At 38.0% G+C, this 19,104-nt stretch overlaps 1 protein-coding gene across 1 annotated transcript in view; it reads left to right on the top strand.

Moving 5' to 3' along the window:
* Positions 1 to 19,104, top strand: part of SLC12A2 (solute carrier family 12 member 2) — a 55,410-nt gene that overhangs the window by 9,185 nt on the left and 27,121 nt on the right. The window contains exons 2-9 of the mRNA XM_063129465.1: positions 1,089 to 1,208; positions 2,144 to 2,219; positions 3,782 to 3,877; positions 7,880 to 8,019; positions 9,560 to 9,670; positions 14,543 to 14,651; positions 17,097 to 17,224; positions 17,308 to 17,392. Coding sequence (XP_062985535.1) covers positions 1,089 to 1,208; positions 2,144 to 2,219; positions 3,782 to 3,877; positions 7,880 to 8,019; positions 9,560 to 9,670; positions 14,543 to 14,651; positions 17,097 to 17,224; positions 17,308 to 17,392 — 865 coding nt within the window. The remainder of the gene's footprint in view (positions 1 to 1,088; positions 1,209 to 2,143; positions 2,220 to 3,781; positions 3,878 to 7,879; positions 8,020 to 9,559; positions 9,671 to 14,542; positions 14,652 to 17,096; positions 17,225 to 17,307; positions 17,393 to 19,104) is intronic.

Genomic DNA, 19,104 nt, shown 5'->3' with positions numbered 1-19,104 from the left:
CCCACTAATTGCATACAAGATTATCTATTGTCAGTAATATGTTAGTAGTGAAGTAGTATATCAGTTGTAGAATCTTTGTGGGATTTTTCACACCCACAAGTATTCATAATGCCTCACTGTTTTCATTTTGAATACTGTTAGCAAGCACCCACTTGCTCTGATAACATTTAAAGAATAAATATGGAGAAATTGCTTGTCATACAACGGTAATGCATACAGATGTCAATTTTTATTCATGTTCCACATAATACTTTGCTGATTTGATTGCTGATAATTCTTTGACTATGTGTATGCTATTGTTTCATAAAAGCCAAATATTCAGGCCAGGATTCTGTGCTGAATTGCATATTTAGTCATAACAATGAAGAGTTTTCTATATTAACACATCAACAATTAATTAAATTATAGACGATGACTATGCATGTCTACTCAGAAGTAAGTCCCATCAATCTACTATGAGGGAAATTAGCCATTTACATTTATGGTAGCATTCAGAGTTGCTAAGTAACTTTCGAGCCTGGATTGGAATTACACCAACTGATTGGTTTCTTTCATTTTTCATTAGACTGTGTTGATTTGATTTTATGATACATTTATTACTAGTTTTTGCTAACCAGCCTTTAAATTTAATGTGTGGAGAAAAAACAAGAATACACTTTTCTCAGAGACCCTCTGGTGGGATCCAGTAATTCTCAAAACACAACATTGCTTCTGGTTCATTTTCCTTTTAAGCTCATATTTAGGCATTGCTCTTTCAAATCTAGAGGCTGAAATATACAAGCAAAACTCAATTTATATGAGCCAGTGTTTTTGAAAAGTCTGCTACTGTGAAGTTGTCCCATTATCCTATATAATTTCCTAATCTTTATATTCTAGCGACAGCCTAATTTTACAGAATCCCATTTCTGTTGCCAAGATTGTGAATTAAACAATCTTATTCAGATTGTATACATCGCTGAAACATAGGCAAGGTTCAGATAAGTGGCACTTCCTAGTAAATGTACTTAGGATTGCAGGTTTAAACAAGCAGTGGCTAAATATCACCCCCCCCTCCCCCGCATCCCCTTCTGCTCATTACTGTGCTATAGGAACCATTTGAAGATGGATTTGCAAATGGAGAAGAAGGAACTCCTACTGGAGAAGCCACTGCCACTTATGCTGCTGAAAGTAAAGGGATTGTCAAGTTTGGTTGGATGAAAGGTGTATTGGTGAGTAGACCTTTGGAATTTATTTGTAAATCTAAATGATTCTGCATTTCCCTTCTTGTCAGTTTTCTTAGAGAGCAATCCTATACCCTTTTTTCTTAAAAAGCAAACCTATGCTGCTCTGTCATTTCTTGCCTGCAGGTGGAAGTGTAGTGGGAGGTGGGACTTCCTGTAGTTTTTCTCCATCTATGGATAGAAGGAAAATCAGTCCCTCCCATTGCTGGCATTGGGAGGAAAATGTTTAGACCAACTTGTAAAGAAAAAGCCACCTTGTGTGGACAGAATTGCCTGTCTTTGGGAAGAATATTGGCATGTCAGTACCGTACTAAGTTTATGATTACATGAAAAAAAAATCATTTGTATCCACCTAAATAATTGGAGTCATCTTCTTGCTTTCTGGTTTCTAGTTACAAAAGTGTATCAACTACTTTTTTCCTGTCAAGAATAAAAATATACACCTATACTTTAAGTATATTTGTGGTGGTACCCTCTCTTTAGACATAAGGCAATGTAGTTCTTATTATATAGTGTTTTCTCTGAGTGTGCTTTTAAAAATGGTCTGTTAAAGCAGGCCTGCACAGCTTCTAATCCATCAAGTCTAATGAAGCCCCCCGGCCATGTATGGTGGCCTAGAAAGAGATTGATAACCCTGCTACATTGGCTATCAACCAAGGACTGGAAAAAAAGAGGGATGTAAGGAGCATGACATGTTTGGTGTGCTGTGTTTGACCTGGGTGTGTCACAGGCTGTTTAGATCTGCAGAAAGCATACTTTAAAACTGGAGGTGCTTGGTTGTTTCCATAGCAACTTTTGAAGTTGATCCTGTGAACTTATTTTTTTAAAAAAATCCTATTATAGAGTATAATTATTCAAATAAATCTAGCTATTCTAAATAGTGTGACAGCATAGAATGAACATCCTTTACTTTGATATTATAGGTACGATGTATGTTGAATATCTGGGGTGTGATGCTCTTCATTCGACTGTCCTGGATTGTAGGACATGCTGGCATAGGTAAGTGTGCCTCCAAATATTAAATTGATTTATTATGTATTTGATTCAAATATTTATATACCACCCTTCTTCAAATCACAGGATAGTGTCAAGGAAGCCCCCAATAACAACCTGATCCTTTAGGGGAAGGGTAACCCCATCTAGAACAGAAAGTCTACCAAATTCCTGGACAGGGGAACGTCCCACACACATTGTCTCCATCTTGTCATCATTCAGGCACAGCTTACCCACTCCACCACTAGCTCCAGAAACTGATTGAGGACCTGCACAACCACACCCAACTGAGATGTCACAGAGATTGATCAGCATTCTGATGCTACCATGCCCCAAATGTCCTAATGACTACTTCCAGTGGCTTTAAATAGATCTTTAATAGCATTGGGGCAAGGTAGTGTCCTGTGGCACCTTGTAGTGCAAATGCTAAGGGGCCAACATACAGACCAAGTTCAGATGACATGCTCATCATGGGTTATTTAACCCATGGCAAGCTGCGGCACCCACAGGCACCATGTTGCATGTGCTTGGGAGGTTGTCATGTCATGGGAATGTGGGTTATGGGAGGGTTAAACAACCTTCCCATAACTCACATTCACATGACACAACAATCCTTGAGTGGGGTATTAAATCACAGGGCCTAGATCTTTAACAATCATTCAGGTTACCTAGTACAGAGATGGAGGCACTGTATTGCAGTGATTCCACTACTACCTGCAGAGCTGGTGTCAGAGTTGCATTGAGAGGCTATGGGGCTGTTTGCACAACCCAACAGCCCAATGTTGGTTACTTAACCCCGTTTGGAGATTGTATATTCAAAATAGTGGTTGCACACACGCCACAGTCTCACCATCAGTTAAATATCATCATTGGGGTGTTGTGTCATGTGAACAGCCCCACAGCCTCCCAGTACAACTGGGTAGGGGCGGAACCACTGCAATACAGTGCCTCTATCTCTGTGTATTACATAACCTGGACAACTATTAGATAACTAGGCCCTGTGACTTAATAACAATTGATGGGAATGTGAATGATAAAAAAACTATTGTTACTGAGTACCCCATGACATTTTCAACAAGGAAAAAAACTCACTTCCACTAAGAGGCTCAGTGTGTGCCTCTTGCATATTTTTCCAAAGCAAGATGATTTCTTGTTTTGTTATTTCAATAGTAGAAACTGATAAGGAAGTGGTACATACAGTACTTGAAGGATTAGTCCTGTGGTAGCATTATGTTGGCAGCAAGCAATTTTACCTGTAGTTTTTTAGAAATTAACAAGTGCTATGGTGTTAGAAATCAGCAAGTACAGTGATGAAGTATACTGTTCACCTGAAAAGAGTACAGGACCAGTGCTGTACATGTCTGCTTCTGATGTGAACAAATAATGCCTTGCATATCTGTATTACGTACATTCTAAAACAAGCTTGTGCATGCCTTGGGTTTAAGACATTTTTGTTACTTTGATATAATGAAACCTTTGTTAAATAATATCATGCATTCATTTTAGGAAAATTATCATTGCTATAAATAATCATAGGAATAATCATAGGAACAATCTTTTCCTTACAGGACTTGCGGTCTTAGTCATTGCAATGGCCACAGTTGTAACTACTATCACCGGCTTGTCAACCTCAGCAATAGCTACCAATGGCTTTGTAAGAGGAGGTAAAACTAACTTCTATGCTTAGTAATCTCCCAATCTAGCAAATACATATGATTTTACCTAGCATCTGTATCAAACTTTTATTGTGAAAGCAGCACATAATAAATGGCAAGTCATTTAAAAAATATTAATTGACTTGATGCAACTGTAGTTGTAAATTGTTAACCCCCATTGTATTTGAAAGTAGTAAAGTTCTGGGGATGGGAGGTGGGCTATGTGTGATAGATTTTTAATAAAAGTTGGGGGAAACCCTCACAGCAGAGGTCTTCTGATTTGCATAAAATAATTTGTATTCGGACAAATGACGATCTAGGAACATTATGCATGTATCTATAGTAGAAAGTATCTAGAGCTTCCGAAGCACTTACAAGTTAAGAGATGACAATGCAACCATAACTCAGTTTATTGAGAAGAAAGTCCCATTGGTTTCAACTGGATTTTTTCCACCTAACTATGCTTAGGGTTGTAGCTCATGTGAATACAAATGTTTTGAAAATGTCAGAAGTCTAGACTTGCTTCTCAAGAGGCTAATTTCACATTTCTATCTTGGAAATCTACTTGTCCAGTTTTCTGGATGCTTGGTATTTTTAATAGTTGTATGGATATTGGATTGAGTTAGCCACAAGAAGCCTTGTTCAATAAGCTCATTGCTATCTGGAGTCAGTATGCTCTGTTGATACAACATGTTAGGTCTAAGTGTTGCAAATGGACATTTAGCTAGGGATTCGTTTTCTGCATAAACTAAAGCTAGGTTCCATATAAGTTATTAATAAATATTTGATTTGAGCATATGGTAATGTATTATATGTCCTTGTAGGACACAGAAGAAATATGATATTTGAGTTTACCATTTATTTATTTATTTATTTATTACATTTCTATACCGCCCAATAGCCGGAGCTCTCTGGGCGGTTCACAAAAATTAAAACCATTCAAAGTATAAAACAACAGTATAAAACCATAATATAAAATACAATATAAAAGCTCAACCAGATAAAAACAGCAGCAATGCAAAATTACAAATTTAAAACACCAAGTTAAATTTTTTTATAGACTGTTAAAATGCTGGGAGAATAAAAAGGTCTTCACCTGGCATTTAAAAGCATATAATGTAGGTGCCAAGCGAACATCCCTAGGGAGCTCATTCCATAGCCGGGGTGCCACAGCAGAGAAGGCCCTCTTCCCGGTAGCCACCTGCCTCACTTCCTTTGGCAGGGGCTCACAGAGAAGGGTTTGTCAGTTTATTGGAGCCTATCACATCACACATAGACATTCTGAAATTAAATTCTTTTTCATTTATTTTCATTAGTCTTGAGAAAAAATGTGATCCATGCTTTTTTTAAATTCTCTGTTTCGAGATGAAGATTGGGCATCTTCACTTGAATGCCTTCATAAAGAAAATATGTTTGCTATTTAAAGAAAGTGGTATGACTTAAGAGTACATGACAAATGTGCATTCAACAGCATGATGAAGTTAATTGCAATAAATAAAGATTAAGCCTGTTTTGTCAGTATGAATAAGAAGCACTTATTGTTTTAGAGAATCCTTGAATTTCAAAGGACTTAATTGGGTTGAGTTCCATATAGTTTCCAGGCATGGAAAAAGCCAGTCCCAAGGTCACCTGGAGTGGTTACCTCAGCAACCAGGACAATTATTTATATAAAGCTTATAGATCTCCATGCTGTAAGGAAAGCCCTGGGAAATATGTCACTACCTTCCATCTGCGGTATGTTTCAGGTACAGTAGATTGCCATGGTTGCATGAAAAAATATAGAAGATATTGGGCAATCTTTGTGGTGCTCATCAAACATTCTGAAAAGTTTATGTTAGAGTTGAGCCCTTTAACTGCTGAATACAGACAGATGTTCCTATGACGAAGCTAATAGTATTGATGCTTCTCCTGTGTTTCTTTGCTTTAAGATTTCATTTTTGCTAGTGAATATCAGGGTTGGGATACTTTCTTGGCCCTAAATACATTTGCTTGAAATTAAATCTTAATGGGATTAATTTAAACATGCACCGGATTACAATTTAAAGAGCTGATTCACAAACTCCATCCCTTGGAAGTTAATGGAACTTCACCTCATTAAAGCATCCATAAACTTTATTAAACATTATACTGATAAGTGGTGATAAAGCCTTGGAGAGAACATAAGAGCTGGTGTTAAAACATACTTTGCATAGTGTCATATTATTTGTTTGGATTACATGGTATGAATATGTGTGTGTTTTTAAAGCCATTTCTATTAATGAAAAATTACTGTCTGTCATAATCTCATGCGTACGAAGGAAAGATCATTAATTCCTAAGGACTGTTTTGCTTGAAGATTATGATGTTGGCATATAATCAGATATCCAACTGTTTTTTAATTAGGCACATCTTATATGTTAAGGATATTATATTTGTATAGAAAATGAGGCTTTCAAGTTCATGTGACTTATCAATGGAGATTTTAGCTTGCAATGTACATACGTAACAAGAAAGCAGGCTGTGAATCATGTCCTATATTTATGTTTGGGACTGCCAAACATAAACATAGGAGTAATTCCTATGCAAAAAAATTCAAAGTAGAAGCTATGAAGGAAGGAAAGATTACCAATGTATCTTGTGGTGTTTAGGGATTCTAGGTTCCCAGGCAATGGGATTCTGCAGGGGTGCATAAGTGTGTGGCTGGTGCGCCCAGATACACCCTAATGTCTTGAGAAATAAGCGCTGAATTAAGGGGGCCATTGAGTAGGGATCCAGAGGGGGATCCAGACACAGTGGGAATGGTTCTCTGGCTGTCCTCCAGCGGCTCTGCCACTGCACTGAAGGAACTGTTGCCCCTGAGAGAGCATCATTGTTCCTGGCAGCAGGAGCAAAAAGGAATCTCTCTGCCAGGAGCCGCACCCCCTCAGCCACTAGGCCTCTGCTGGCACTTATGATACTTATGACTGAGTATTCACCTTTTAAATAATAATAATTCCCTAGGGTGCACATCCTAATGAAATGTGCTACGCACGCCTATACAGGGGTGCACTTTTCCATCTTCAGCTAGTTCCACAACAGTGCTGCCGATATGGAGCTCCCCCCCTCAAAAACTTTGAGTTTAAGTCCAAACTAAACTTGGCGTTAAATGTATTTTTGCACTTCATGTGTGAGTTTTTAAAAATGCAACTAGCAGCCATTATTTCCTCCCAATGCAAGTAGCAGTTTCAGAGGCAGGGTTTTCGTCAGGACTGTAGTAAGGGAAGAAATCTGTTATAGTTGTGTGGTTAGTTTTTAAGCAGTTCTTATTGTTTTATATTGTATTTTAACTATGTTTGTTTTGTTCACTGCCCAAAAATCTTGTTTTATAGACGTTTAGTAAATTTAGTAAATGATGGATGGATAAAAAAAGGTTAATTTCCCCCTCCATAATTGTTGCCATCCAAATAATTACCAGCTAACCTAGAGGCTGCTATTTTTATCTTTAAAAAACAAAAACACTTCATGTCATGCGTAATTTGACCTTTTGGTATGGCATTTTTAGGAAGAATGTTTTTAGAAAACTGTTGTGACTGTGTACATTGATATATATATTTGAAATACTTCTGTAGGATATGTTAAATATTTTTTACTGTACTTGTTACCTGCCTTGTGGGAAAAGGCACGATAGAAAAAGAGTAAATGTTGTCTGAATGTATAAATAAAACAGGTTAATGTGTCAGTAGATCAGAATAGCATATTCCTTTTATTATGTTATGCATCCAAGTTTTAATTCAACTTGCCCCTCTCTAGAAAAGCAATGGGGAAAATATTTGAATGATTATTTTTATGAGTTAAAGCCCTAGAAGTTGGTGCATGTGCAGTGCACAGCACCCTGGTTATTAGAAAAGTCTGTCCCTTATAATATCAGCTAAGGAAAGCCATCTATTCTTGTAGAACATAAGTGTTACTTGTGGGTATAAAAACATCATACATAAAAAAAGCTTGGTTATCTACAGTTTCAAAGCTTGCTTAAATTCTTTTTTCTTTCTTCAGGGGGAGCATATTATCTAATTTCCAGAAGCCTTGGTCCAGAATTTGGTGGTGCAATTGGCTTGATATTTGCATTTGCTAATGCTGTTGCTGTAGCCATGTATGTAGTTGGTTTTGCGGAGACAGTTGTAGAACTGCTTAAGGTAAGCTGATTGCTCTAGCTTGTTCATTGCTATCACTGTATTTCACAATCCGAATTTCGCCATCTGTTTTCTGCAGCACTTCGATGGGTTGAACGATCTATAAAAACAGATAAATTCACTGCTAATATGTGATGGAAAATCTGTATTACTGACTGACTCGTTGTTTGTTTGTTTTTAGAGAGACATATAAATTACCTTGGATTTGATGCTGTCAAAATAGTGGGACCAGCCTTAGATCAAGTGATTGTAGCTTCTTGCACTTAACTTTAAACACAGTAGAAAGTTGGGGCAGTACCAAAGAACCACGAAGTTAGTTCTCTCAGCCAATGGAAGTCTATGACTGCTTTTTAACAGTTCACCACCCAGTTCCATGGCAAACGAAAATGAGAGGTGGCATCAGGCATGGAACTCAGTTGTTCAAAGGGTTTGGGGAATAAAAGAATGCACTAGTTTTGCACAAGTATCTCTCATAAGCTAATGGTTCCTAGACTAAAAGGTATTCAATTTTAAAACAAATTGATATTAAAAAAAGTTTTGAGGTGAGTTGGACTAAAGCACATAGGGACATAAATAGGGAATCAGACTATTAAAATTTGGCATTTCATTCTGGTTCAGGTTCATCAGTATTTCTTAATTCTCTGATTAAACAGTAAGGCTATGGACTTGCTTCCCGGTCTCCTTCCCTCAAAGTTTCTTACTTAAGAAATAAGCATACTTTGTCATGATGGTTAAATTGGTAAACTCTCTTTAGTGCTTGCCCTCTAAACCAGAATTGGAAACAGTTTGAAGTTGACACCTCATTCTGGTTTAGAGAATAAGTGCTATTCATAGACTTAAATCCAACATTCCCTTGCCTTCCTCATCCCTGCAATCAACCTGCACTCCTTCCAGTTCTGGTCTGGACAGTTGTGTGGAGAATCCCACTATGCCAGTGGAGCTCTGCCAATCTTTCCGTTGTGCAGGTGGTTATGCATTACACTTGCAAAAGCAGTTGTGCAAATATAATGCACAGCCAGTTGTGCAACTGCACTTGTGGAAGCGTAACTTCAGTTGGATTCTCCTATTGTGCATAGGTTGGAACTTAGTTTCCGCTAGCACAGCATCATTTGTGCTAGTGGAATGACACCACTGGATACTTTGTTGATTTGGATATTATGGCCAACTGTAGAAAAAGTTGTCAGTGAGATGGAAAAGGGGAGCATATATGTCTGTGATTTGTTTCTTCTCTGATGTATGGTTATAGAAGGCTGCTTGAATTTATGTGAACTCTAAAACAAACAACTGGTTCAAAATAAAGGTTTGACATTGTAATGAAAGATAGCTGTTATAAAATGAATACAGTACTATATTCTCCAGAACTTTCAGTTAGCTTTGATTATTAATAGGGCAGCATAATTTTTTTGTCTCCAAATGTTCTTTCTACATTTTCCTCTCAAAGCAGCAAAGAAAACACAATTTTAAATGGTTTCAGGCTTTAAAAATATATATTGTCAACCCCTATCATAACTGCCTCTTTCTTCTTTTTTTTGTTTTTTGATAGGAACATGATATACTTATGTTGGATCAAATGAATGACATCAGAATTATAGGAGCAATCACAATTGTTATTTTGTTGGGAATCTCTGTAGCAGGAATGGAATGGGAAGCTAAAGTAAGTAACACTGATATAAAGCACTTCTGAAAAAATCTGTGAAGCAATTCAAGCAAACTTTGAAGGAACTCACATTGTTACTAATAGTAAGGTGTCTGGCTGTAGAACATTCTTTCAATAACTGGACTTTAAGGTCATGATATAGCTGCTATGTGGAGTCTGTTTGAAATGGCCTCAGTTCATGAACAGATTTTAGGAATTCTGCAAATATCAGACTCTTTTGACCCTGGAGCAAACTATCACACACTCAGTGTTCAGAACAAATAATAGGTTTGTGAACAGTTTTTAAGGATGTGTGACAAAAAAGAGGCCAAGTACAATTACACCAGTTGATACAAATGGACACAACATTTGTGCTTTTGAATGAGGTCAGTGCTGTTGAATGTACAATTGAGCCAATTGTGCATGTGGTGTGCAAAAGTTTTACATAGTAACTATCTGGAAACTTTCTATTGGTGCAAAATTTGCATATCCATTTTTGCACATTAAGTTTTCTGAATGTGCAAGTTGATGTCCGGGTAGGTGGATATTTTTGCATATCCCGAGCAATTCTTTATAGACCTCATTGACATGTGGATCATCCCCCATTGTGTAGGTTTCCCTCATGCACCCATAAGAAAGACTTTTGATGACAGCATGGAAGGAAATCAAGTACGTAGCAAAATAGATATACAACCCCAAAACATAAGTACTACAGTCATAATAGACTAATCTAGTAATATACAGCAGTTCAGTCTAATCAGTTAACTTTCAATATATAGATAGATACAGTAAAAACCAAATGAAACTTATCACCAAAAAAAGAGAGAATTCTAATATAACCAGTCTTTTAAGTAATAATTTTACAAATCAAATAGTCACAAATTCATCCAAAAATCATCCTGGTCCATCCAGTACTAAATGCATTTTGACATCTCCCCATTTTTGTTAGTGGTTGTTCTACAGCATACAGGGCATCAGCTCATCTTTAAGGTGTATCTAAGAAGAACATTCATATCTTCACCTCCAGAACAAAACTTTGCAGCTCAAATGAGACTTTAAAATACTGGAATCTTCAGGCTAAAGTACAAAAAAAATCTCGACCTATCATAAACACACTTAAAATGTATTCAAATACGATATATTTCTTCCTAGGTTCAAAGAAAAGCCCATATGAAGTCAAATACTCAAAAAGGGATCTAAGTATGAAGCTTAGACATAAGTAGAGCACAGTCTCAACGAAGTTTCAAGTTGTTAACTGAGTCAACGGCCATATATAAGGACAGGCACAATTTTTCAGCCCACACCAGCTTTTCTCAAATGGTTAATCTTGTACTTCCATTTTCTCCATCACATATAGGCAGCCCATAGGCCGCCACATGGAACCTTCAGAGGCCTTCAGTGCAGACCATCCAGGGGCTCAAACTTCTATTAACAAATTCTTCTGCAAATTGTGCTCCCACAAGGTTGCCACTGAGCCATTCAGTGGACTGGGGAGAATGCAGTTTTCCTTAGGAGGGTGACACATGGAAACAAACCTTGTAAATCACACCAACCCAGCCTGCCAAACATCTGAACTACATCTTGTGGAAGTGTAACACTGATGGGAAATCAGAGTGTGGAGTTGGGAAGGTTAACTCTTCCCCTGCCCATGTGGCAATTCAGCCCATGAGTGTGTTTGAGAGAAAGATGGTGTATGTTGTCTGGGTGAAGGCTGTGTGTGCATTGGGAGTACCAGGTCTGACTGTGTCCACAGCCACGAGCCCCCAACACATTTCCTCATATAGCTCTTGGGCAAAAAGGTTGCTCACCCCTCTCGTAGATAAACCCACTCTTCTAGATTCTAGAATCTTCTAGATTCATGCAATCTTTTATCCTGCATTATCGGCGTTCCAGATAACATGGCTAGTATATTTGAGTTTAGGCCTCCTTTTTTCTAACGTCCACACTCATCGAATGGACAGGGAGAGCCATGGTCAAGATACAGACATCAGGAGATGGGCTCAATATTGCAGCCCTGCTTTCTGTTTTACACATGAACCCTCTTCACGTGTTTAATGCATGAATGGGGCTTATGTCTCTGTAACATCTATTGCTTTCCAAGTATGTATAAAACTACATTTTATAATGTATGTATAATAGAACTACTTCCATGTGAATGTTAATCAAACCTACATTCTGAATGTATCAGTTGAAATTGCAAGAAGCATTGGAAGTTATAAAACATTTTCAGTGTTTATTTCCTGAATTAATGTATTAGGGTACATAGATCGCATTGTATAAATACAAAAATAATTGTCTCACAATTTGTAAATATTGCCTGTTCTTTCTATATTTTCTTTCAAACCCCCTAAACTAGAGATGTTTACCGACCAGAAGATTTAGGCCCTGATTTGGTGCCAAAGCACCAAATGGTGTGATTCTGGTCAGTCCAATTTGGAGGCTGTCCTCTTTGACCTGGGTACCAAACCAGTCAAGATTCGGAAATGTGACACTTCATGCCTCCAATTGACTAGTATGGAAAACGTCTGTCAGAAGTGAATGAAAGGCATAATAGCCTTATATTTATATTTAAGAACCACTTTGAAATCTCTTCATTGGCTTCCAATTCACTCCAGAATCCAATATAAACTTCTCCTGTTGACCTTCAAAGCTTTTCACGGTCTAGCTCCTGCCTATCTCTCCTCTCTCATCTCACACTATTGTCCCGCTCGTGCTCTCCGCTCCTCTGATGCCATGCTTCTCGCCTGCCCAAGGACCTCTACTTCCCTTACTCGGCTTCGTCCTTTTTCTTCTGCTGCCCCTTACGCCTGGAACGCTCTTCCAGAACACTTGAGAACTACAAACTCAATCACAGCTTTTAAAACTCAGCTAAAAACTTTTCTGTTCCCTATAGCTTTTAAATATTGAGTTTGTTCTGACTCTATACTGTTTAGCTTCACCCTACCCAGTGCCTGTTTACACTTCCCTGTGCCTGTTTGCATTCTCTTTCCCTCCTTATTGTTTACTACAACTTTATTAGATTGTAAGCCTATGTGGCAGGGTCTTGCTATTTACTGTGTAATCTGTACAGCACCATGTACATTGATGGTGCTATATAAATAAATAATAATAATAATAATAACTGAACCACTAATTTATTTATTTCTTCCCAGCATTGGATGAAATGTACAGGGGTAGATTTCAGAAGGCTAGGTGCAGGAGCAATGGAATTATGATGATTGAAAACCAATTTAAGGCACTTTTTTTCTCATAGTGAAGCTTGGTGGAGTTGGAAGAAAGGCTATTTCATGGTCACCTTCTTGCTTTCCCCCAAAAAACAGCGATTAGATAGTCCCTGGTAAAAAGTGCCCTATAATTAGGTGGACCTATCAGTCACTCAATCCCCCCTCACTTTGGTTTCAAAGAAAAGCTTCGTACAGTGTCCAGCTTCAGTTTTGGTCACTTCAGAAGGTAGTCTAGTTCATGTCAGGGAGCACGAGAAACAGTCTGAAGGAGCCCAGTTTGGCTCAGGCTTTGGCCAGATCTGATGCACATCCCTAACCCTAACCCTCAGTTTTTTGTATGAATTAGTTCACAGAACTGTTTCATAAGAACTGCTTGCATCTTTCTTTTTCTTTGTGTTCTGGTTGTCATTCCACTAGAAAACAATTGTCATTCCATTAGAAAACAGACCAAATGGGCACAGCTTAAAATAATCATATGGATCACAATTAAAGAACACTTTGATACAGTTATAAGTTAAATTCATACGGTTTTAACATTTTTAAAAAACTTTTTACACAATTAGCATGGTTACAGGGATCATTGATCAAAATATGATTGCCTTTAGTGTCAATGAAGGGAGATTATGCATTGGAGCTGAACCATGTATGCATGCAACAGCTACCACTGAGGCAATTTCAGGCAGCCCCCATGTGATGGCCTCATTGTTAAAGACACTCCAAAGCCATGCTTTCTTCAGGACTTTGAATGTTATTAAAACCAAAATTCTTTGAAGGAATCTGCAAGTAAAGCTTCATGAAATAAGCTTTAGTATGTTATTAGTTTACTTGATTAAGAAGAATATTGTTTAGATGGTTTAATTGAACAAAATGAGGAAGAGTTGATATAGATATGAATGTGTTATATAAGTATAATTTTACCGATATACGTTTAAATTAGGTTTATTTCTTTAAGAAATATGTTTATTTTTCAAGAAGCATTCTCTTTGAAGTGTGTTATCTCTGAATGGGTATCTGATTGGTCAAAAAAGATTTGGTTAACTGACTGATCAAGTATTGGCCAAATAATTGTCAAGTAGTTTTAAAGCATTGATGTTATACCAACAATGAAGAAAGAAGATGGTGGTCATCAACAGTCTTGATAGTTATGCTAATTACAAATACAAGTTAGGTGGCTATTGTGAAACAATTATATTCACTTAAATTAAACAAATATTACAGATTTCTAAAATTATATTTTCATATTTTATCCTCACCACAAGGCTCTGAGTTAGTGGGTTATGCTGAATACGTGCACCTAGCCCACCAAATCAGCTTCATGACTGAGTGATGTTTCGGATCTGGTCTGATGCTCTCTACTCATTAGGCAGTGGCCTGCTTATGTACTTGTTCAGAGATGTCTGAAGTAATAGAAGATAGCCAGAGGGAGAAGCTTCGCTAGGCTTGCCCTGAACTACTGCAAGGCTAGGGCCATGGCTGCCCTTGTTTAACAATTGACATAGTAATGTAATAAAAAAGGCAAGCTGCCAAGCACTCCATGACATTCTTGTAATATTTGACAGTAGTTGACGAGTCAATTAACCAGAGTGTCAAACCTCATGTCAATAATTTTAGCTTGAAGGTAAATCTATTGTGGTGCTGATGTTTATGATGACTTTTAAAATTACAGGCACAGATCGTTCTGCTGGTAATCCTGCTAATAGCTATTGTTGACTTCATCATAGGAACGTTTATTCCATTTGAGAGTAAGAAGCCTAAAGGCTTTTTTGGCTACAAAGGTAAATACAAATTCACTCAAAATATAACTGCAATAGTTGTCTAAAACATGTTGATATTTCATCTATGCTGGTATTGGCTGCATTTGTTGACTTGATAGTCATAGAATGTCTGCTTTTCTTCAGTTTCATTTTTAGCTACAATATTATACTACTAGTCAGATTTTTTTTTTCTGTCTTGTTTTGAGAGAGTAAGGATTTTGTTTCTATGTAATACTTTTAACATGCAATTCAATGTACCGGTGCAGTTGATGCACACCTAACTTTGTTCTATCTGGGCGTGTGCGAGGCTCCCGAATCAGTTGGAATAGATGAAGATTGCTAAGCAATAGGCTAAGGGAATTGTATTGAAAACTATTGGCTTGGATCCAGTGATGTGTTGCATAAGCAGAAAGGCACTTCTGCTTATGCAACAGAGCCTGTCCAGTTCTCTCAATTTTTCTGTCTCACTGCAACCACCCCCTCCCTGCCATCCCCACATCATTCCAAAGGTTTCTTTGACTCTTAAGAGTGGCTGTAGCGGATGGGAGGGAGAAGAGGAACCAGAAAAGCCCTGTGATGTGCTCAGAGTTCTTCTCGTTTATCTATGGATCCAGACCATTAATTGTATATCTTCTGATTATCTCCAAACCTTACACAGCCCACCTACTTATGCATCTTCTGTCCTCCCCACCACATGTGTGTTTTCCCCCCTACATTCTTGAATCAAAGATCACTGGGTGACCTTGGTCGACTTATTATCTCTCAGCCCAACAGGATTATTGTGAATAGTAAAGTGAAGTGGTGATAACCTCTTACCTCCGTGAAGGAGAGACAGAATAGAGATGTGACTAGTACATTTTTCTAAAGCCTTTGGTTTCAAAGAAAAGTTCAGACTAATTTTCAAAATTTACTTATAGAAATGTTTATGTTAGGATTTCATTGTGCATGCCATGTAAGCAGAAAGCACATTTTACAGCCTCTTGTTCTGCTTGCTTACAACTTGCTTTCCATGCATCTACACTTTGACTTTCCACTAAATACCAGCTAGATACCAGTTTCCCAATGTCTGGTTTAAAGTCACTTAACATGAGTCTTAAATCACCATGTTTAGTTATCTGGAGTTGATTTCTTTGCTTGGAGAGAAGTAGGCAGACCACACTAAAACCACATTCCACCAAATATGATGTTGGAAATGCAACCAGGAGCTTCTGAACCACTCTCCATAGTGCAGGATAGCAATTCACTGTTAAAAGTACTCTTCTTAAACGGTATTAATACATGTGTGGATTCTTCCCCTATATGGCTTGGGACCAAACTACTTTCTCCCATAAAAATGTCCCTGGGTTTTAAGACCTTCTGGAGAGGTGCTTCTCGGAAAAGACCACCTTGAGCACCCCCCTGCCGCCCCCTTGCCTCTTAATGCCCCCTATGCAATCCCACTGCCCCCAAGGGGGCAGTACTGCCCACTTTGGAAACCACTGTTTTAAATCATTAGAAGATTAGGGGGAGTGGTTGTGGGATTTCTAGAGACAAGGTTAAGGGGCAGCTACTGAGCCCTCTAGTGGTAGCTGTCACAGTGCATGTGTGAAATAAGAACTGTCTGCCTCCAGTTTTAAACTTGTAAAGTCGGCTGTCATCCAACTTTTCTAAGAGCTTTTGCAGATGGAGAGCTCCAGTGCTAGCGTTTGGAAGGCACTGTGCAGCCGTTCTGTCTTTTTCTCCTTAATGGATTTTCTGTTTTAAGTAAAAAGGCAGAAGTGATGAGAAAACATAAGAATGTCACAAGTAGAGGGCATTGTTTACTCCCCCCTGCCCTATGAGCTTCCATGAAACTTCCAGTAATGCTATAAAAGCCTTTTCTAGAAGCACCTTGTATAGCTTTAACTACACACTCTTGAGATTTTGTACCAGATTTCATAGTAATTGGACAAAGGTTTTATTTTATAAGGATGGAATTGTGATTTTTTTATACAGCATATGTGATTTGCCTTAACTCTAAAACTGTTCTATAATTGTATTGATTTAGTTAATGTAGTGTCTGTGTTATGATTTATTATTGGGGGAAAAGGGTAGATGGAATAAGGCAGCCTTCCCCAAGCTGGAGCTCAACTTCCATCAGCCCCAGCTGACATGGTCAGTGGTCAGGAGTGCTGGGAGTTGTGGTAGAAAATAACTGGAGGGCCCTAGGTTGGGGAAGGCTGAAATAAGGGGACATCCAGCCTTCATGCTGTGTAGGAAGGGCTGTTTAAGGTATGTGGTGTGTGTGTGTGTGTGTGTGTTAGAAACACTTCTCAAACCATTATAAAAACAAAACCCTACCTTTCAATTTATATGTAATATTTCTACTGTAGTCTCCCTCTAATTTTACTTGTAACTAATTTGGTGGACTGTTGTGAGTATTATATGAACACAGAACAGTCGAATATTCTTTTTTCTTTTCTTTTTTTCTGTATTCCTTTCTAACAGCTGAAATATTTTCTGAGAATTTTGGACCAGATTTCCGAGAACACGAAACTTTCTTTTCAGTATTTGCTATATTTTTCCCAGCTGCAACAGGCATTCTAGCTGGTGCAAATATCTCAGGTGATCTTGCGGTAAGTGGTTTTTAGTTGTTCTGTTGCGTATTTAGCCAATTTGAACTGTTCTTGGATTCATATCTTCACTTTTTTCCCCCCAGGATCCTCAATCAGCCATACCTAAAGGGACACTGCTGGCCATCTTAATTACTACAGTGGTTTACATAGGAATTGCAGTATCAGTAGGTAAATGACTTCACAAAATATAAAGTTGAGCTGCAGTGCTATGGGGCTGTTCACATTTAATGGTGGCAAACCATAGGTTAATAAACCTATGATTTGCTTGGGCATGTTCAGCAGCCTTTTTGAATATTTGTCCCCCAATTGGGGGTTGCTACCTGACACTGTCGGTTAATCGTAGGTTAAACCCACAATTAATTTAACTACTAATTGTATTTTCTGATTTTCAATTCAGTTTGTATGAACCGCATGAGAATTTTTATTGGCCCAATTCAAACTCTAAGCAACCTGGGTCTAATATAGGTCAGAAAGTATTTCTCCCTGTATAAGCTCAGTAGACACTTTTAGTGACCCTTGGGTCTCCAGAGGAGCCGTGCTATAGATTTATTTCCTTAGATTCCTCTCTAGATGTATGTATACAAATATATATACTGTCTTTTTATCACACTGATCTGCAAGGCAGCTTAAATCAGAATATAAACAAAATATCATTAAAACCAACATAAGAACACAAGCACAGTGAAAGATGTTATTCTGAGTAACAGAATATCAGCTAATTGTTTGGATTTTAATAGGAGCAAACCAAACAAATGTCCCTTTGAGAGCCGTCCACAATCCTGAGCACCACTAGTGAAAAGATTTCTCTCTCTCTCTCTCTTTTTCCATATCTTACACAGTGAGGCAACATGGCTTCTAAGGCTGATTGGAATGAGAAGACAGCTCATCCAAAAAGATCCTACATTTCTCTCAACCCACACAAAGTTATTTATTTATTTATTACATTTCTGTACTGCCCAATAGCCAAGGCTCTCAAGAAGTGATATATAAATGCACTAAAAAGTAATAGAAGTCCAATTAATTCTTTAGAAAACATAAATGGAAACCACACTCAACAGCTAAACTGTGAAGAAACATACTACATCGGATACATAGTATTTAAAAACATTTTAAAAAAATAACCGTACAAAATACACAAATTCATGTCATAAAAATTAAAAGCAGCCTAATGGAACTGTAAGACAAATATACAGGAATTCCTCCATATAATGGTCCAATTACCTCTTCTGGCTTACCACTTTTGGGCATCTTGGCAAATGTTTATGTTGGCGCAGTTCAGACAACATGTCTCTCTATGGTGTTTTAGAACTCGGTGGTGGAGTTTTTATACCACCATTGAGAAATGTGTTGTCTGGAGGGAAAACTCCACCCCACGGTGGAGTTTTTTTTAAAAAAAAATACTCCATGCTGAATATCCGTGCTATACAGAGGAGAGTTCCTTCACAATCATTGTGTTGTGTGGAGGACTCCATGGAGTTTCCTGTTGCGTTGAGTGGACTTTTCCCACTGGCTACATAGTTCTCTGGCAAGAGCGGTGAAAGGAAGGAGTACTGCTGTAGGATAGGGTGACCATATGAAAAGGAGGACAGGGCTCCTGTATCTTTAACAGTTGCATAGAAAAGGGAGTTTCAGCAGGAGTCATTTGTATATATGGAGAACCTGGTGAAATTCCCTCTTCATCACCACAGTTAAAGCTGCAGGAGCTATACTAGAGTGATCAGATTTAAAAGAGGGCAGGCCACCTGCTGCTTTAACTGTGGTGATGAAGAGGAAATTTCACCAGGTTCCCCATATATACAAATGACACCTGCTGAAATTCCCATTTTAATACAACTGTTAAAGATACAGGAGCCCTGTCCTCCTTTTCATATGGTCACCCT

Source organism: Elgaria multicarinata, chromosome 6 (genome assembly GCF_023053635.1).
Source record: "Elgaria multicarinata webbii isolate HBS135686 ecotype San Diego chromosome 6, rElgMul1.1.pri, whole genome shotgun sequence".
NCBI classification, from domain to species: domain Eukaryota; kingdom Metazoa; phylum Chordata; class Lepidosauria; order Squamata; family Anguidae; genus Elgaria; species Elgaria multicarinata.
Note: the sequence above shows the minus strand (reverse complement) of the source record. Positions and strands in the feature narration are given on the sequence as shown.